This window comes from Pelodiscus sinensis, chromosome 1 (genome assembly GCF_052426305.1).
Source record: "Pelodiscus sinensis isolate ZL-2025 chromosome 1, ASM5242630v1, whole genome shotgun sequence".
Taxonomy (NCBI): Eukaryota; Metazoa; Chordata; order Testudines; family Trionychidae; genus Pelodiscus; species Pelodiscus sinensis.
Genome location: NC_143052.1, coordinates 256,155,252 through 256,176,557, shown reverse-complemented (window position 1 = coordinate 256,176,557; position 21,306 = coordinate 256,155,252). Strand labels below are relative to the sequence as shown.

Below are 21,306 nucleotides of genomic sequence, written 5' to 3'. Positions count from 1 at the left end.
AATTGTCTTGAAGTCAGTAGATTTTTATTTAACTAATTTATGTTTCTTTAAGAAAGGGTGACTGCAAGCCTTAATTAAAATTAATAGTATTTCTAAATTAACTTGCATGAAAACTTCTTTATCCTGAAAAATCTACATTTCTGTTAGGATCCTTCCAAAATAATCTGCATTGAAATGTTTTAGTGACTTCGATTAACCTGAAAATTTAATGAGAACCATAGCAGAAGTATTAACAAGAAGGACTTCCATACTGTTTTGCCTGCAATCTATTGAAAAAGCTGTGAATTAAGAAAATCAAAACAGTATAGCAGTGTTGACTAGATATCTTACAGGTTAAAAAGTTGTTTTTCTTTGTAGTCTCTGATGGAGGAGTTATTTGGATGCTAAGTGGAGCTACATCTGTGTTTTGGATAATTACTGATCTAAAACCCTGATGTAAACGGCCATGATCCATTTTTGCTAAAGCTATACTTGTAAGAACACAGTTTAGGAAAGGGATGGAGAGGGCAGACACGTTCATATATACTTTTGGTTCAGTTTGTTAGATGTGGATGGGGGATGAAATTTTCCATTTTATTAAATTTTGGGAAATTTGGGATTTAATTTTTCTTTTTTTACTACAAATAAGAACTGAGTGTAGTACAAAACCAGTTGATGTTTCATTTTAGGCGAGATTACAGAGAGGCCATTTACTTCTTAAGCAAGGAAAATTTGATGAAGCAGAAGAAGACTTCAAAAATGTGGTAAGTTGGAAGTATAGAAAACTATATAATTGGCTTTATATTCAGATTATGAGCTAAAAGCATTTTCTTATATACATGGTCTACAATGGATATAGTTTATATCTAGCTGATTGCAGACCACATTTTTAAAAAAAGATGTTGCAGCAGAGTTATTTTGTATAAACAAATAATGGAAAATAATAGAGTAATTGTGAATTAACTATAACTCTCCTAAGTGAAGTGCACAATCTTAATTTTTTGTTATTAAAGAGTTCAGTTGCAATAGCCACTGCAAATATGATGCTTTTTAGACATTATAATATAAGTGCAGCTTTAATTTCATGGTTAAGTAGATTTTGTCCCATTTTGTGTGTCCCTTCTCATATTTGACATGAAAACAATTATGTAGTGTAGCATTTTGAAAAATATTGTCAGGTTTAAACGCGTTTTACCACTCCATCATTCATGCCAGGGAAAACGTGTGTTTTTATAGATGAAAGACACACAGACCTTATGGTGCTGCGCTGGAACTTGGAAGACCTAGATTCAGTTCCGTGTGCTACCAGAGACACTTGTGTGACCTTGGCCAAATCATTCAGTGTTTCTGTGCCCTGGTACTCCAGCTGTCGAATGATCTCCTCATTTCACATGGGTATTGTGAGGTGCTCAGATACTGCAGGAAGGGGGAACAATACTGTACAAGTACTGTAGAGGTTTTTTTTTCCCCTACAAAACAAGTTTGGTGGGTTTTTTTTAATCTTATCAAGTAAAAGCATTTATAAGCCTCTTAGCACACTTGCAAAAAGTAATCCACTTAACCTCAGAATTAACTAAACTTTCGTTCTGATATAACATACTAGCCTCTTCCTTCTTTCCTTGTCACATTATGCAAGCCAGGTCCAGGCCACACTGGGCAAAATTCCAAAGGGCATGGGAATAGGCTGTATTTGCTTTGCTTTTCTCTCTTATGTGGAGTTGTGTATTGTAAATATTAAGCATTTAATGCATTCAGGGATAGCAATTTTTTATAAGATAAAGAAACCCTATAAAGGAATGTAATTATATTCCATGGTCCCAGCTTTGTTCATGGAATGTGTGGAAGCACAGAGATGAGATGTTTATTGGAGACCCTTTCCACATGTGCTTAAGACAAAAACATAGTGGTCATATTTAACAACCCTTGAGTGCGAAGTGAAGCTGAACTTATGCTGGTTAGCTGAGTGTCTTGTCTTTGTAATGGATTTTAATACTACTAGTGATTGATTACTGTTTTTATGCATATGTCTATGTGTGAAATTTATTAATATTTGTCCAGACATTTGGGCTGTGTCTACATTGGCAAGATTTTGCGGAAAAGTGGGTGCTTTTGCGCAAAATCTTGCCAGCTGTCTACACTGATGTTCTAATGTATAAAATCAGTGCTTCTTGCGCAAATACTCTCACACTCCCATTCTGGGATAAGCCGTCTTGCGCAACTGTTCTTGGGCAAGAGGCCAGTGTAGACAGGCAACGTTAATTTCTTGCACAAGAAAGCCCGATGGATAAAATGGCCACCCTAGCTTTCTTGCACAAGAGAGCGTTTACACTGGCACGGATGCTCTTGTGCAAAAGCACATCTCTTGCGCAAAAGCACATGCCAGTGTAGATGCTCTCTTGTGCAAATACTTTTACCCCAAATCTCTTGCGTTAAAAGTATTTGCGCAAAATCTTGCCAATGTAGACATAGCACCACATTTGGGGGGGGGGGGGGGAATTTGGGGCCACTAAATCATCAGAACAGTGTTTATTTTTACCCAAATTCAAAACTCTAGAAGAACAGCAGAACACAAAGCTTAACTTTACTTTTCAAAGCTTGGCTATTATAAAGCAAAGCTGTGTTTGGCTTAAACTTATTGAATATTATATTAATAAAATGAAATGACCAGCAGTTACTGCTAATATGATAATGGACTATTATGTTGGAATTATGCAGTAGTGTTGAGCCAATTGCAAACTAATTATGAATATCTGTAAAAACCTATTTCAGTTCACTAAAACCTCACACTGGAATTTGACCATCAAGTAATAGTTCTGAAAATTATACACCTTTTAAAATATATGGGAAGCTTCGGATTTCTTTAGTCTCTGCAAGGTAGTTGTACTTGTCTTGTTCATAGAATTAAATAAACAGCAACAACACATTTGCTTATGTGCATGTAAACTTCAGTTAAATTTGGTACACTATGTCCTTGGCTTTTTTTAATTCAGCAAGCTGATAAGTACACAGGACAATTTAGAAGTATTGCGTGAGTCAGTTTGAAGCTGTTTAACTGATGTTCTATTTGTGTTGTCTGGAGGCTGGGAAAAGAGGAGAATTACCTCACTGTCTGAAGCTAGGGGGTTTAGAACAACCCGATGGTTCTACCAAACATTGTGTGTAAGCTATTTAGTTTTACTAGGGGGCTACACCCCCTGCTTGCTATGCTTGCCAGCCTCCCTCCCATCTCTCCAGAGCACCGGGGAGGAAGGAGACTGTGTAGCTCCCCTCCCCTGTCCGTCCCCGTCCCCCCCCCCCCGAGCACCAGGGAGGGGAAGGCCATGTAGCTCTATCCTCCCCCCACGGTCACCAGGAGGGCCTGTCACCGGCTCTTTCTGGCCTTCCCCCAGCCCTTTCTTGCCCCTTCTCCGCCTCCCCCCCCCGCTTTTTCTCACTCCTCCCATCCGCCACTCTCTCCCCAACCTAGGGTGCGTGTGAAGGGGCCTGGGGAGGCTTGCGGCTTCGCCCCTCCCTCCCACTGGGAGGGTGGGAGAGGAAATGCCACATAGCTCCTGGGCTGCATGGCTTGCAGCTTTAGTGCTCTCTGGGGGGAGAAGTTGCTCCGGGACAGCTGAGCACTGGGGAAAGGGGAGGGAGGAGGCAAGTGGGACGCAGGATGATGTGATAATGTCACTTTGTCGTCCCACATGAGAAGCTTTTTTGAAATAGGGAGAGAGAGACTGTGTAGACATACATAAACTAAACTCAGAAGATGAGAGAACATACTTATTAATACTTTTTTTTTTCTGTCGGATAGTTTGTTTAGGGTTGATATGGAATGTACTTAGATGGGACAGTTTTTCTAGATTACTTCCAAGACTTGGATATGGTAATTCCACTTTATGACCAGGAAATTGGGGAATATCTGTTACATTCATTTAGGGTACATCTACACAGCAGTGTTATTCCGAAATAACATAGTCTGTGTCTACACTACAAGCAGCTATTTTGACATAATGTCAAAACAGTGTCGAGCTGCAGGACTTCTTACTCAGACTCCTGTAATCCTCATTTTATGAGGAGTAAGGAAAATCAGAGGCAGAGTGCATCTTCCTTAGACTTCCCGCTTTGTAGACAGCACCAAAAGTTGAAATAAGCTATTGCGACTTATGCTACACAATTGACGTAGCTCAAGTTGCATAGCTTATTTCAGCTTTAGCCCTGTTGTGTAGTCATGCCCTTACATGGCAGTGAATCATAGTATTAAAGCAGCTGCTGAGAAGCATAAAAGTAACAAGTTAGCCCTTGATGCTGCTATCTGAAAGTGTTCCCTTGAATGTTGGTTGATGCAGTCCAAGGGAACACAAGGGAAGATCTTGGGGTAACTTTTCCAAAACACATTTTTGGAAAGATCTTGGGAGCCTGTGATTTGTGTTGGAAAATTGTATCATTGTCCTTTTCTGCACTCTCCTCCACTTTCCACCATTTCCTTGTTGGAAGCAACCATTGGTTTATCTTCTAAAGCATGATCTTCCACCTTCCTTTAAACATCATGGGGAAGACCTATATCCCTCAGTCAGAATGCCCTAATAAGGGCACAGTAGTCACAGACCTTATGACTCTTGTGTCAAGTCTTATAACACATGAAGAGCACCTTCTACTTAGAGACACAATCACTTTGGCTTCTTTGCCTCATTCGGAAGCTGTTCTGATGGTGGGAAAAATTTGTCCTGGGGCAAACACCAAGAGTGTTCTATGCCGAAACTGGACTTTCCTTTAAGGACGCCAGTTTCCCTAGAATCCTTGAACTAAGGGGGAATCTATCCTGATTGATGTAAACAGTGGAAATCTTGGTGGTGACTGGAATGTGGCTTTCCAAAAGCAGATGGGTAACTGGTGACAAATATCATGTTTGCTACTCCTAAGTCATGCAAAACCCAAGAATCTCTGCAAAGAGTCTTGCTAACTGACTTGTTTAAACTCCTTCCAGTTGTGGACATTTCACATTGACTATAAGCCCCAACTAGCATATGTGCGCTGCAGTGAATATGTGATAAAGGCAGATGCTCCGTGTCTCTCAGCGATGAGTTTGTCATTTGTTGAGCATGGAGGCATTATAGATATTTAAAAGCTATGCATTGAAGATTCTTATAATTCCACTAGGTGTCAGCAAAGGCTAACCAGCTTTGAGTGTTGTGTTGAGTGCTTGCACATTTATTTTTATATTTTCCTAATTTAGCACAGGCTTCAGTTACAAATATGTTCCAGTATTTATCATTTGTCACCCAGAGTTTGTGTAGGAGATTTCTTTTGGTTGTGGGTGAAGCAAACCATCCTTTTCTAGCCTGAAATAAGTTTATTCTTGACAGCATTAGAGGAAGGAAACCAGTGGCTGTTACTACATTTAAAATGCAGAGGCATAGCGTGAGTGGCTTCCGGAGCTGGCATGAGCTGGGACTGCTCAGTCCTGGCTTGAGGTGGCTCCTGGAGCTACCCTGCTGCGGGTCTGCAGAGCGATCTTATCAATTAATTGTGTAGTTGATAGAAATTGTATTGACTATACGGTTAGTTAGGTAACTGCAGTTTTAGCATAACTTCATCTAAGTCTCTATTGAACATGTGTGAACTATAATTTGACTTCTCCTCACCCCCGCTCAGGATTATCACTTGGTTAAATTTGGGTAGATTTTCATGGGGAAGGTAAAAGACATAGCCCTGATACAAAGTCTGTCCCTGAGTGCCTGCACGGGGTGCTAAAACTCTTTGTAGAAAATACCTCCAATCTTTTTTTTTTTTTTTTTTTTTTTTTTTTTTTTGACATAAGTGAACAATGTATTTTTTCCCCATCTTGGAAAAGACTGAATTGTTTCAACCTGAAGCAGATGCCTGCATCACATTTACAGCGCTCTCCCATCTGCTAGTGATCCTGTCAAAGAAAGAAGTTACGTTGTTTTTGCATGTTTTGCTCATGACAAATCATTCTGGTGATTTCTTATCGCGTATTATCTTTTAGGTTCTTATTGATTATTTAACATTTTTTCCCAATATCTTTCCATGTATTGAAGTTTGGCTGTAATTAGTCTGTAATTCCTCAGATCCTCTTTGTTCCTCTTTTTAATATTAGGTACCATATTTGCCCTTCTGTAGTCTTCTGGTTGTCTTTAGTGAAAAAGACTAAAGCAAAATAGTGTTTAAACACCTAATCCTTTTTAATATTGTTCTTGCTATGTAGTGGGCCTGTACTTCCCTTAGTCCTTTAATACTCCTTAGCAATTTTCCATGTTTCCACTTGTTGTAGGAGTCCTTTTTTATTTTCAGGTCATTTAAAGAGCACCTGGTTGGAGCCACATTGGCCTTTTACCATTCTTTGTTTATTTTCTTTGAATTGGTATAGTTTGTAGTTGTGCCTTTTATATTGTCTAACAGGCTGCTGCAGTATATTTTTATAGCCTGTCATACTGCTGGAGTCATTTTTTATGGCTAAAAAGCTTACAGTGACAAACTTCACATGTATAATTCAGGCATCACGATAATATTTTTTAAGATGCTTCTTGGAAAAAAATTAATATGGTATGCTTTTTACAAGTGAACATATTTAGGCATTGGCTGAACTAGTGATACATTGTCTACCGTCATAAACTGCTATTGTGTTTGATAGCATCCTTCACACAGCACCCACATACACCATTTTCGAATTATGCAGAATGGTGGGTGGGAAGATTCTGAGGGTATGTCTACACTATAGGACAAGGTTGAATTAAGATACTTCCACTTCAGCTACACAATTAATGTAGCTGAAATTGCGTATCTTAACTTTACTTTTGGCACTATCCACACTGCAGGAAGTCGAAGGAAGAATACTCTCCCTACATGACTTAATGACAAATGAGATCACATCCACCTGATGAACATCCACCTGACCTCATTGTGTAATACCTGTTTTGTCATCAAGTGCTTGGGGACCACTCATAGTGATTCATCTTTCATTGCTGCCAAATACAAAGCACCAGTCCCACATATGGACAACATCTTGGGATTCAAAGGGGGCAATAATGTACTGTCACGGTAGTGTCAGAGAATCTGTTGGTTGCCTGCTGTTCAGAAGAGTGTCTGGGAACCAAGGGCTTTCAGGCTTTGTCTAAAAAATTTCTGTGAAATCTGGTATTTCTTGGCTTCCAAAGTCCAGAGGTCCTCAACTGCTATGAACCCTTCCCAGATTTAAAGCTCATGTATCTATTGCTTTGGCCATTCTTTCTAAGGAGGTGTGAAAACTGCATTTGTAAAGTAACATTAAACTAATTACAATAAATTTATTACCTGATTTGTACAGAGACTTCTAATACATTTGACAAGTCAAGGTTAGTAGAGGATTTAAGTACTGCATAAAAGAATCCTATATTTTGGATCTGCGTAAGGAGAGAGATGGACTAGCTAGAATATAGCTAAGGGGTATACTAACTTCGTAGATCTGGATATCAAACTGATGAACTTGTAGTATACAACAAAAAGAACTGGACTTTTCTGGATAATAATAGTTTATACACTGGTAAATAACTTTTTCTTTCATCACAACTAGAAACATTTCCAGGGGAGTTTTAAATGGTTTATTTCATTTCAACAGCATCTTTGATTTGTTCTCCATGGTAAGAGAGAGTTAATAAAACAAAATCAGACCTCCAGCAAACAGAGTTCAGTCTCTCTCTTTTTGTTAATATTTACAGCTCAAATCTAATCCCAGTGATAATGAGGAAAAGGAAGCCCAGTCTCAGCTGATTAAATCTGATGAACTGCAGCGCCTGCGTTCACAGGCAGTGTCTCTGTATCATCAAGAGGATTACGCTACTGCTATCAGTCTCCTTGATAGCATTCTAGAAGTAAGTTCTACCTGAAATAGAATTGAAGAGAAATAAGTTTTTCTCTTGCTGGCTGTAGCTTACCGAGCACAGTCAAGTCTTGGGAGCTGAGAGTGGTCAGCATCTGTCAGGACATGGCTACTAAAAAAAGAGAAATTGTGGACTTAATGGTTGAGGAAATCCTCACCTTAATCTTGCCTTCTGGTATAGATGACTTTTTTGTTAATACTTTGTTTAAATTTCTTGTCCTTTCCCTCGGCTCAAAGTTCAGTATTTTTTAAACCCTATAGTGGCTATTGCTTTAGAACTGGTTGGACACCACAGGTGTATAGCTTCCTTCCCCCCACTCTCCCGCAAGGTTTGTACCAGGGCTGCTTGCTCATCCCCTTCTTGTGCCTGTCAGGAAGCGAGAGCAAATTGCACAGCTCCTCTGCCCCCCTGTGTTCCCAGCCAGAGTTAGGAGTACAGTAAACTGAGCATTGTCCCCTTGTTCCCTGATGAAGGGGAACAGCCAGCAATGTCCCTGTATGAATCTGGGGCGGGAGGTTCAACACTCTTCTTCCCCCCCCCCCGCCCTTCCCTCATGGGCACCTGGGGGAGGGGATAGGAGCCTTGGGGCTGAGGCAGTCCCAGACAGGGGTGGGGGTTGCGCCCCCAGCCAGCCCCTTTCACCTGCCTGTTGATTCTGTCTCTCTTCTGTATGGTTTTATGAGAAACAATTGCAGGCACATCCCATTTTCCTGGCACAACCAAACCCTTGCCTTGCTTTAAATTATGATAAGCTGAAGCTTCATACTGAATTTGGTGTCCTAGCACTTACCATTTAGGAGAAGTTCTTGGATAACCAGACAAACTCTCTCAAATATATAGTAGATTCAGTTTAAGATACTATCTCCAAGTCCCCTCTGTTATATGTAACAAAACGATATTCTGTTTTGAGGGTAAATCACATTAAGCACAATCATTTGTCAAATTTAGCATTTACTTCATAACTAAAAAAGGATAGGAGTGTGAGATTGGTGGGGGAGGACCTGTTTTAGAAAAAAACATGAAATGTTTTGTTGGTGTCATTTTTTACAACAAATTTATTACAGAAAGAGAAAAACTCATTTTTATTTTCAGGAAAAACATTGAGTCATTTATTAGCGAGAGAGGGTTGTTGTCCCTCTCTAAACCTGTACCGCCAAAAGTGTGAAAGGCAGACATGCACAAAGGTTGTTGTTATAGAAGCCTCCTTTTGGTGTCTATTTGGACAATAGGCACCTTAGCCACCATAATTCTTATCTTCTGTAATAGTGGGGGACGTGGTAATAACTTAGGATTCCTTCAGGCTCAGTTCTTTCCCAGTTCTTTCCAGTGGTGCTGGGAGTTCAATCAGGCCTCACTGAATGGGCTCATCTGTATGCCTACAAATCACTTCTCTAAGTAACTTATTTTCTGTTATCTTTTGGGGGAATGGATTTGAAATAAACCTTCCTGCTGTCTGGGAAGTGCATGATTGGTTCTCTCCACATGGTTAGAACCATCATCCATTACAAGAGGCAATATGAAATTAGATGCGATTTAAAAAACAAGCGAAATGCTTGCAGATCAAAGTCTAGCTTTAATTTTTGGTTTCTCAAGGTTTGCATTTGGGATGCAGAGCTGCGTGAGCTTCGTGCTGAATGCTATATAAAGGAAGGGGAACCAGGCAAAGCTATTAGTGACTTAAAAGCTGCTACCAAACTAAAGAATGATAACACTGAAGCCTTCTATAAAATCAGCACAATATACTACCAGTTGGGGGACCAAGAACTGTCACTAAGGTAAGTTTACTATTGTCTGTAATAGCAAAAATTAAAACATATGCTACAGTGAAATGCATAATCATTGAGTGTTAGAATTAGAGCAGACATTTTTGTCAACAGTCACTGTGTGGAAACACTCACTGAGCTATCTTTGTACAGTTCTTGTTTTGTTCAGCTGTGCTTTAGCACAAGAAAGGAGTGTGGAACTCTGCGTAAGTTGTACATTAATAATTGAAATAATCTAATAAAATTTGATGCTCAATGTCTCGTTATAGTTAGAGACTGTAGCTCCTCCACTGGCTCAGGCCTTGTCTCCACTTACCGGGAGATCAGTGCTGTGAAGATTGATCTCCTGGGGGGGAGGGTCTATTTAGTGGGTCTAGTAAGATCTGCTAAATTGACTACTGATTGTGCTCCCATCAACGCTGGTACTCCACCTAGTCGAGAGGAGTAAAGGAAGTCAATGGGAGAGTTTCTCCCATGTACCTCCTGCAGAAGGAACACCAAGGAAATTCAAACTAAGATTTGTCAACTCCAGCTACACTATTCACGTAACTGGAGTTGTGTATCTTAGTTTGACTCTGTCACCTAGCATAGACCTGGCCTCAGAAAAAGCCAGTGAGTCTGCCAAACAAAAGAAAATGGGCACTGTGAAACAGGAAGAAAGGAAGAATAAGTAAAGAAGAGTGGGCAGCCTGGCCAAGAATGAACTGATCTAAATACAGCTGAAATGCCTTCCACAGGACTACACAGGGCTCTTGCAAATATATTTGGAGAGTGTTTCTCATGGAAAACTCTAATCATGTGGAAACAGATGAGACTTGGAGTTAGAATCGGGAGGCTGTTCAGATGGTCTCAACTGTTTTGAAAAGAGCAGGGTCATTGAAAACACTTTTGGGTTTAGATATCAAAGACTCAGTATACTATCAACAAATACTTTGCTTTTCATGCCATCTGGGTGTTCTTCTTTCTTCTAGTCCCCAGATCTTTCTAACCCTGTCTGCCTGACTTGTACTCAGATTGACGTTCATTCAGACTAAGTTTGGCTAGAGTTCAGCCTCTGTATTTTTACTCTGAATTCAGGGCAGTGAGAAGGCAATGTCTGTTGCTTTCACTCACATAACTCAAGCTGGATAGAGGGCATCATTAAAATCTTCTGGAAGAGAACCTGCCCCCTGCTATTTGTGTCACCGTACCTTTGCTGAAAAGCAACTGCTGACTCAGAGATGGGGAAAATTGAGAGAATAGGGGATTGCACGTTACTATCCTGAGTTGTCCTTTTAGGTTTTTCTCTCTCCTCTCATTACTTTACATTGCCAGAAAGGAGGGGAAGAGGAAAGCTCCAATTCAGGCTGATGTTTCTCATTACATTTCACACAATAATATACTTTTGAGTGGAAGCGATAGAATGCAAATGCAGAAAAATCTGTCACTTCAGACAGCTTTTAAAAAATGTCTACTTCTATTTGAAATTCCTTAATGTTTCTTTTTCCTACATGAAAAGTGAAGTCCGAGAGTGTCTGAAACTTGACCAGGACCATAAGCTGTGTTTTTCTCACTATAAACACGTAAAGAAACTTACTAAGCAAATCGAGTCAGCAGAGGAACTCATCAGAGAAGGCAGGTAAGAGCACCAGCTATGTACTGAATGCTACCATTGCTAGTAAAAGCAGTAAAACTCCCCAGGTTTGGAGACAGTTTGTGTTTGTCATGTGGGATGGAACACTGGACATGGCCATTAGAACATACCAACACATGTGTACTATTAGTAGCAGCTGTTTCTTCTAATTTTTACCTGCTTCTTGTCCCAGTTTCCTCCCTTACTCTCCATGGCCTATTGCCATTTTAGTTTGTGCTTTGCATGAAATAATTATAAGGTCAAGGCATGGACAACACTTGTATTCATCTCTCAGGTTCCATAGCACTGGATACTGTACCTAATTAATAAAGATCAAATGCTACTGTAAATTGTTCCAGGTGTACCAAGCAAATGGGGCTGCTAGCATTAAATGTGCTGGATAGTCTTTTTCTAAATTTCTGCACCTTGCTTCTCAGTTTTGTATGTTTTATTGTGAAGCACATAACCATAGTTGTGCCAGGTGCTATGTACAGCAATAGACTGGAGGTAGCTTGTCATTATTTATCTGGATTTCAAATGTGGTGGTGTCGCAGATTTTTATTTTTTTTCTTTAGCTTGGGAGGATGAAATGTATTGCACATTTAAGTATATTTCTTATATTTAGTGGGTTGTATGAAGGAAAACTAGTATGCTTTTCAGTATTGCAAAAATGAAAAAAGTAAAATTTGATCAGAAGAGTTGCTGATAAATATTTTAAAAAATCAATAAACTTTTGGAGTAATTTTATTGGTTTACTGTGTGGCCTGTCTGGAAAGCTTTATGTGGTTATTCTTCTCACCAGTAAATTCAAATGTCAAATGTTAGTTTGTGTTAAATGTTGTCTTTTTTTTAAAAAGTATATCATTGCATCAGTGTTCAAAGTGAAGATCACAGCTTATTTGCAAATAAAATATCACTGCAGCCTCTAAATATATTTTTGCTGAGTTTGTCATGATTTAGGAAGCAAGGAAATAACATCTAGGAAAGGGATAGAAAATAAGACCCAGAATATCTTACTGCCCCTGTATAAAACTATGGTACGCCCACATCTTGAATACTGTGTACAGATGTGATCTCCTCACCTCAAAAAAGATATTTTGGCCTTGGAAAGGGTTCAGAAAAGGGCAACTAAAATGATTAGGGGTTTGGAACGGGTCCCATATGAGGAGAGGTTAAAGCGACTGGGACTTTTCAGTTTAGAAAAGAGGAGACTGAGGGGGGATATGATAGAGGTATATAAAATCATGAGTGGTGTAGAGAGGGCTGATAAAGAAAAGTTATTTATTAGTTCCCTAAATAGAAGAACTAGAGGACACCAAATGAAATTAATGGGGAGCAGGTTTAAAACTAATAAAAGAAAGTTCTTCTTCACACAGCGTGTAGTCAACCTGTGGAACTCCTTGCCAGAGGAGGCTGTGAAGGCTAGGACTATAATAGAGTTTAAAGAGAAGCTGGATAATTTCATGGAGGTTAGGTCCATAAAAGGCTATTAGCCAGGGGATAAAATGGTGTCCTTGGCCTCTGTTTGTCAGAGGCTGGAGAGGGATGGCAGGAGACAAATCGCTTGATCGTTGTCTTCGGTCCACCCTCTCTGGGGCACCTGGTGCTGGCCACTGTCAGTAGACAGGATACTGGGCTAAATGGACCTTTGGTCTGACCCAGTACGGCCGTTCTTATGTTCTTATCTTCCAAGGCTCCAGTAGTTATACATGTGAGGTGCTCAAAACTTTTTCTTCAGGATACTAACACACACGATAAACAACTCTGATGGGATCCCAGCCTCAATTTATCCTTACCTGAGACCAGCTCATTATGAGGCGCATAGAGATAACGTTTGTGCTCCAAAACGTAGGCACTATGTGAATGGCTAGGGATAGAATGGAAACTTTGAGCCTCCACTTTTTGTTTCCAAAAACACAACAAAACAAAAATCTTACATTTCAGACAAATTTAGTTTATGGGCATTTAAAAACATGGGCATTTAAAAACATAGACCTTAGTTCAGCCCTTTATGCTGTAGAGAGACACGGGAACGATAGTCTCTTTCTCTCTTGCCTCATTTGAATTGCTTACTGAATGATGCTTTCATTTTGGATTCTTCCTGCTTGTGAATGTATGCAAAGGAGCTTGTTATGAACAGTGCAGAAAGACAAGTCATTGGAAACGTGATTTAATAAAGTTATGACCAGTTAAGTAACACATCTGGGAATTGCCTAGCAATAACTTGTCCAGTTCAAGTCATTGTTCCTGTGTAATCTGTTCCATCTAGTCGTGACGGGCCATTGGCTCCCTCAACTAACCTGATCCCAGCCCAGAGCTAAAACCACCTGCCTTACCCACATGTGAGATTTAAGGTGGTGTGAAAAAGGGTGTTAACACCTCACTGTGTGGGACATTAGGAGCCCCAACTCCATCCACCACCTTCTTTGGGAAATGCCTTCTCCTAATTACTTCAAATTCCACTTTTATCAGGGAACTAGACCCACCCCCCATTAAAAGAATCCCTACACTGGGCACCTGCTAAGTTGTGACAGTGTGAATTTTACAACTTAATCTACCCACTGGGTCCTGGGATGCTGAGAGAGGCAAAAAAGTCCTACTCCCCAGGGCTCACTGGAAGTGAGGGAAAAAAATCCTTAAATGATACCTATAGCAAGGTCCCAAAACTTTCTCTTCCTCCAGCCAAAGGCAGGGAAGGAGGAACTTTTCTTTTTAGTGCTGGACAACACTCCCAGGCTGGAGGGGGTAGAGGGGGGAGGCCTATAATCCTTCCTCTTTTGGTGTGTGGGAGCTGATAGGTTTGTGCTGCATGCATATCTACATCCAATCAGCCAAAGAGACCCCGCCTCTACCTCTTCTCAAACCCACAAGGGAGGGAATGGGGCTGCAGTCCTTAAAGGGGCTAAGGGTTTTCTTTCTCCTGCTGTTCCAGACACAGCCTCTGAGGCGGAGAGGGGCATTGCAAGAGACATACATCGTCCCAAACAAAACAAACCTCCCAGAGACAGTTTCCAGTTTCTTGGTATGAGTTTAGTACATTTAATGACCACTGAGGAATTGATACAGTTGTTTGGAAAATAATTGTGTTCCAGAATACTCAGTTTATTTTCACAATTAAAATAGGTACACAGATGCCATCAGTAAATATGAATCTGTAATGAAAACTGAGCCAAAGGTCCCTATTTACACTACTCGTGCCAAAGAAAGGATCTGTCACTGCTATTCAAAGGTAAAAAAGAACATTTTTTACCCTTGTGAGTAAGTAATATTTCACAAGGAAAACAAATGCAAACAGTGTCTGCCCTTTCCTTTTTCAGAATGAGCAATCTGCTGAAGCCATAAAAGTTTGCACAGAAGTTCTGCTGCAGGAACCAGCTAATCTGAATGCTTTAAAAGACAGAGCAGAAGCCTATTTATTAGAAGAACAATATGAGGAAGGTAACACTTTTTTATTTATGGTTTCAGACTTTAAACAACACTAGAGAAGTAACTCTCCCAGAACGATAAGGAACTTCTGTTTCAGTGTTATTGGAAATCTTGACAAACGTTTGGATGCTACAGGATGCTGATACTTCTGATTTTTTTAAACTGAATTGTTATTAAGATAGGCACTACATACCAATCTTTATCCTATACAAAGTTGTCTTAAAATGTACGATGAATTAAGGGCATTTCAAGGCTTGTATACAAGACACATCAAAGCATGCCAGAGGAGTATGATTAATGTGGTTTACAAATATGCTGCACTCTTAACTGCCCCATTTGGGCTTGCTGGCAAATACTCTGAAAAATACCAGGACTACAGTAATGCAAATGAGGCGTTTTTACAGTACACCGGCAGGGTCTATACAAGGCAATTAAAGCATTTTACAAATCATACCCCACTATACTGCTTTGCTGGTGCTATGTAGACAAGTCCTTAGATAGAAGTTTGATGTGACACATTAGAGAGAGTGCAAAGTCTTGAAAGAAGAATGAGAAGAAACTGGAGTATTTGAAACTGACAAGGGCACAGAGGAACTGATTTACTCCTTTCTTTCTTTTTAGCCCGTCCCCAGTATGAAATAAGGGTACACTATGAAATTATATGGCACAGATTGGACCTCCCCAAACCAGGAGACTCTGGTCTGGCAACATCTGTGCTCCAGGGAGTCTTGACTAGGAGCCCAGTGGCAGGAGGGCCAGCAGCTGGGATACCTTCCAGGCTGGGAGCCTGGTGGGGCTGTCAGCAGTGGGGCTAGGGCTGGGACTGGAGCCGAAGCCCCAACCCCAGCAGTGGAATCCCAGTAACAGAGTTGGGACTGGGGCTGCGGTAGCCCTGGTAACCCAGCAGGCAAACCAGGAAGGCGGCAGACCATCAGCAGAGCCAGGGATATGGAAGCCCAGCAAGAGAGCTGGATCATGGCAGCCCAGTGTGTGTGTATGTGTGGGAGCTGACATTGCTGGACCAGTGGAGGTCTCCTGCTACCCAACTCCCAGCCCACAACCCCTCCCTGTTGCCAAATTCCCTCGATCAGGACTAGTCAGGTCCTGAGGGTTCTGGGCCAGAGTGGTCCAACCTGTAATCTAGAATGATTAATGAGAAATGTTTGATGTCAGCCTATGGAATTCACTGCCACTGGAAATAGTTACTGATGATGGGTTTTTAACAGATCTATATAATTTTATAGCCATTAATAACATTTGAAGCTATGCAAAAGGAAGTAATAATAATAAAATTTCGTAGCTTGGAGATCTAACTTCCTTTAGTGCATGGGTTCCCAAACTGGGGGGGGGGGGAGGGGAAGCCTGAAGAAATTCCAGGGGGGATTGTGAGGTGACCCAGCCTCCCCCCATCAAGTTTTGCTGTTCAGTTCTGTTTTTTTTTCCTCCCCCCACCTCAAGTTTTGCTGCTATTTTGGGGTAGGGGGGGAAGCATGACGGTTTTTCAAAAATCAAAAAGGGGGGCATGATGCCAAAAAGTTTGGGAACTACTGCTTTAGTGAATAGAAGGTCCCCATGGCACCACTCCTTCAAATATAGCACAGATTTACCTGAGCATGCGTAGAACTAACATTTCCTACATCTTCCATAGATCCATAGAAAATCAGTGTTGGACGAGACATCAGGAGGTTATTTAGTCCAACTCCTTGCCCAAAGCAGGACCAACCCCAGCTAAAACATCCCAGCCAGGGCTTTGTCAAGCCTGCCCTTTAAAACCTCTAAGGATGGAGATTCCACCACCTCCTTAGGTAACCCATTCCGGTGCTTCATCACCTTCCTAGAGATACAGATTTTCCAATTAGCCAACCCACTGCAGCTTGAGACCACTGCTCCTTGTTCTGTCCTCTGTTACCACTGAAGATAGCCTGGCTCGATCCTCTTTGGAACCTCCCCTCAGGAAGTTGAAGGTTGCTATCTCATCCCCTCCCCATTCTTCTGCAGCCAAAATAAGCCCAGTTCTCTTGGCCTTTCCTCATAAGTCATGTGCCCAGTCCCCTAATCATTTTCTTTGCCCTCCAGTGGGTGCTCTCCAGTTTGTCCACATCTTTTCTGCAGTGAGAGAGGGGGCCAAAACTGGACGCAGTACTTGAGATGCAGTCTCACCTGATACACTGAATAGAGGGGAATAATCACTTTCCTTGATCTGCTGCCAGTGCTCCTATTAATGCAGCCCAATATGCCATTAGATTTCTTGGCAATAAGGGCACTGTTGATGCGTAGCCAGCTTCTTGTCTATAGTAATCCCGAGGCCCTTTTCTGCAGAACAGCTACTTAGCTAGTCAGTCCCCAGCCTTGTAGCAGTGCTTGGGATTCTTCTGTCTTAAGTGCAGGACTCTGCACTTGTCCTTGTCTGCATCAAATTTCTTTTGGCCCAATCCTCCAATTTGTCTAGGTCACTCTGACCTTATCCCTACCCTCCAACATATCTGCTTCTCTCACCAGCTTAATATGATCTGTGAACTTGCAGACAATGCAGTCCATCCCATCATTCAGATCACTATAACACAGGGGTGGGCAATAAAGCAGCAACGGCCTCTGCAGGTATCACTGATCCCAGGTCCTGTTCACTGCAAATTGCCATTCCCAGCCAATGAGAGTGGTGGGAAGCTGTGTGGCCTGGGACACCGCTTCCCACAGCTCCCATTGGTTGGGAACAGTGATCCTTCCTGGATGCTGCTGAGTATATATCCCCAGAGATGTCAAAGTTGCCTTAGGATCCTTAGGCCCATAGAGCCTACCATGAGTTTGTTCCAAAAAAGAATGAGGACCCTTCAAAGGGGAGACTTTGGAGCATTTCTTGTATTGTCCAGGGGAAAAAGCCGGTGACCGCAACCGTGAACAACTGTGTGTGGTCACTGCTGGGGCCATAGATCTGGCCAAAGAATCAGCCACATCCAGGCCACCCACTTTACTAAGCCTTGTGGTCATTTCCGAGAAGGAACACACCACTGCTGTGCTTTATACTGACTCTGGAGCCAATCTGACAGATGCTATGAGGAGAAAATGTTCCGGAAACTGTGCTCAGGGCCCACTCGCCTCTGCACTGGAATAGAAATGTGCAAGTACTCAAAGGAGAAAATGTTTGAAATAAAACAGGTAGTTGATAGCGGTGTACTGTAGATGCTCATGTAAAGATGAGCAATTTGTTACACCAAGTCTGTAAAATACATTTGTTAGAAATTAATGATGGGGCATACCCTTTTATGTTCTATAGAGCAGATTAAGTACAGTGGTGCTTAGCATTATAGGGCCAATAAAACAGTGTAATGGAGAAGTCCTTGCATTATCCCCATCATTATCCCCATCAGATACAGTAGTGTATATATTATGGGCATGCACTGGTATAACCTGCTGTGTTTTTAAGTGACTGGACAAAGTATTACAAAGGCCAGCAACAGGCAAAATGCTTTGTGTTAAGTGACAAATCAGTGGGACTAGCAGATGATCTAGCCATACAAGAATGAATAGAAATCTTATTTGTGCTTTGTTTGTAAAAGAGTGTGTGAATTACTGGGGCATCAGAAGTATTCTTTCTAGCTTTTGTCCTTGAATACCTTACTTGAAGAAATCACACTATTGTCAAGTGTCTAATATAAATTAGCTAGCACCCCCTGCTATCTTGCACAGAAACAGCAAAAAGATAAATGTAACACCTGCTGAGAAATAACATCTGCTTGAAAATAATCTTGATGCAAAGATTTGTCTTATTTAGGAAATGTAAGAGACTTAGACTTATAATGAGACTCTCAAGATCGTAACACAGTGAAGGGGAAAGTGCTCATTACATATAAAATGCAAAGCAGGGCCTATTGATGAATACTAACATTTGAGGTCTAAGTATTTCACTTATTACTTTATGACAATAATAAAATTTCGTATGGAGAAATGCTTTATTCTTCTACGGGAAAAAAATCAAATCTAGACAGAATACTTTTAGTGCCCCAGTGATTCGACACGCTATCTCTTATGAACTAAGCACAAAACAAACTGCATTCTGTTCCTGCCTCTTCAAAATGCCTTATCCCTTTGCACAAAGTCATTACAGTGTTTTGCTTGTTTATGTATCTGATAAACACTGCATGCTGTTGAAATAAAAGCAGTATTCATATGATGAAGTAGATTCCAAGCAGAAGCATATACATTATGTATGAGATTTAAAAGCACAAATTTTATTTGTGCACTATATTGTTTCTTCCTAAACAAATATAATAGTATGGTATGTAAGTGTGGGTATAGATTTCAGATGATTAGGTGTTCTGTTGTCATAATAAAACCATATAATAGGGAGCCTTGTAGCAAATGCTGCTTGGGCACCAAGGGCTGAAAACAATTCTACATTGAAAGCAGGTTTTGTGTAATGCAACCTTCCAAATGCACTGAGTATTTGAGGCCAGTGTTGTAACTGCAGTGGTCTCTCTTTCCATTGCTGATTGTTGCAACCTGCCTGTCTCTTGCTGTGTACATCCTAGCTACAAAATGTTCTCCTTATGCCTCTGCCTCTTGGTATACATTAGTCTGCTTGATTGATGAAGCATTCTTCAGCGTTATGTTCCCCATGTCAGTATTTAAGGCCAGGCATACAAAGGGATTTAAGTGCTGCTGAGATCCATAATCTCCTGCTTGGCTGCTGCCTAATCTCATAGGCATTTAAACTCACTTGGTGCCTAAATTTTTATTGTAAAAGTCCCCAACATAGCTGTTTGTGCCTTTGTGCATGCACACAGCTTTCTCATTCTAGGCACCTGGACGAAGTCCCAATATGAGCCACAAATAGATAAAGACAGGCGTTCTTCCATCTTTCTTGCCTACAGGGCCCAATCGGCATGCTTACAGTATTGCTATCACATGGAAAGCCCATTTAAAATCAAAGATTTGGACATTTGGTGCTGTAGTAATAACTGGGCCCACAGATTTGCCCTAATTGTAAACTCAGCTAAAGTAAGTAAAAGTTAATAAATATCATTGTAACTTATAACAATAAATGTCGGGGGTGGGGGTAAACAAAAAGATCTATTAATATAACTTGAAGCCTGTGTTAAAATAATTCCTAGCAAACAAAAGAAGTGTGAGACCAGAAATAAGGCCTAACTGATGAACAAAATAATAAAAGCCCAGTCTTTCACCTACCATTCTCTTTTGGACCCCAGCCTAATACGTGTGAAATCCAGCTCCTTCATGTCCCTTTCTGTCTCCCACTCACTTCCTCCTCTCCATTCTCTGCTTTTTACCTGATCCTGAAATCAGCAGTGCTATGTAAGATGAGATGGTTCATCCAGCTATGTTCAACCTAAAAAGGACCAATAAGGAAAGGGACCTGGCCAGACCAACCAAATGGTGTCTCTGTCCAGCCAGATGACTTGGGGTCCAGAGCAGCAGCTGTTGTGATTGACCTGGTAGCCTGAAGCACCTGTCCATGACTCTTCTGCGGCCCTGTATCCTGAGAACATCCACAAAAGTATATTTTCTCCATCTTTGCCATCCTGTTTCCTCTCTTCCGTGTCTTTTTTGTCAGAAGCAAGAAGGTGACTCATTTCAGACTTGACTGAGAGACAGTTCGTTAAACTTCCCCTCTAAAAGGGATTGTGTAAGAAAATCAGACTTTAACCAGTACTCATCCTTCTAAAAATTTTAATACAGAGGTCTCCAGAGTGAGGGTGAGGGGGTGTGTGTGTGTGTGTGTGTGTGTGTGTGTGTGTGTGTGTGAGAGAGAGAAGCTGGGGGGGTATAGCTGAGGCCCAGCTCCCATAATGGGTTGGGAGGGAGCACTGTCCAGCACTCAGGGATCTGGCTGCTGGCCCTAGATGCTTCTCTTTTACTCCTGTCCACATCCCCTTTCCAGAAGGTGCAGCCCCACTCGTGGCTCTTGACGGGGCATGGAAAGGGAAGAAGGTTGGGGACCACTGCTGTAAAAGGTTCTGATAGTTTTGTATTGTCACTTAGTTTTACTTTTTGCCTCTTTTTATTTATTTAAAACATCTCTGACCTTTGGCATGAATTTTCTAATGTTTTCCGTGGTAGTGAGGATTCTGAGTTCGCTCTATACCAAACGTTATCTATTATTGTCCAACAGTGTTAGTATCATGTTAACACTTTTTACTTTCTGGCCCATATATTCTAGCTACATTAATACAAGAGTCCCTCCCTTATAAGTGTTACCCCAGTGCTCAGAGCACACACTTGGGAGGTGGAAGCCCTGCGTTCAGTTCCCCCCTCTCTACCTGATAAGGAGAAAATCTTTGAACAGAAGTCTCCCACCTCCCAGGAGAGAACCTTACTCATTGGATTACTTGATGCATGTCTTCCTCCCTTTCTCCTGTGGAAGGTATTACACTGGGGAATATCACCTCTGACCTTTCTTGCAAGGCACCTATGCTGAGTGCATCGCAGGCACCTCCTGCAAGCTGGACTTAGGCACCATGCCCTGGGTAGGGGTGAGGCTTAGGACACACCCCTTATTTCCCACGGGCGAGTTCCCTGCCTTGCATGCTGGTTCTTGTGAGCTCCATTTTCAGATGCCTGTCTTGCCCTCTGCGTTGCACAGAAGGCTTAGGCTTTGTGGATTCCTATGCTTTTTTTAAAAGTTGGCTGTTGCTATACTCAGTGTTGT

General features: G+C 41.3%; 1 protein-coding gene across 1 annotated transcript in view; it reads left to right on the top strand.

The window, feature by feature from the left end:
* The window catches only part of DNAJC3 (DnaJ heat shock protein family (Hsp40) member C3), a 42,959-nt gene that overhangs the window by 13,320 nt on the left and 8,333 nt on the right, over positions 1–21,306 (top strand). The window contains exons 4-9 of the mRNA XM_075918811.2: positions 669–743; positions 7,680–7,832; positions 9,435–9,616; positions 11,103–11,222; positions 14,340–14,445; positions 14,534–14,654. Of these exons, the coding sequence (XP_075774926.2) occupies positions 669–743; positions 7,680–7,832; positions 9,435–9,616; positions 11,103–11,222; positions 14,340–14,445; positions 14,534–14,654 (757 nt within the window). The remainder of the gene's footprint in view (positions 1–668; positions 744–7,679; positions 7,833–9,434; positions 9,617–11,102; positions 11,223–14,339; positions 14,446–14,533; positions 14,655–21,306) is intronic.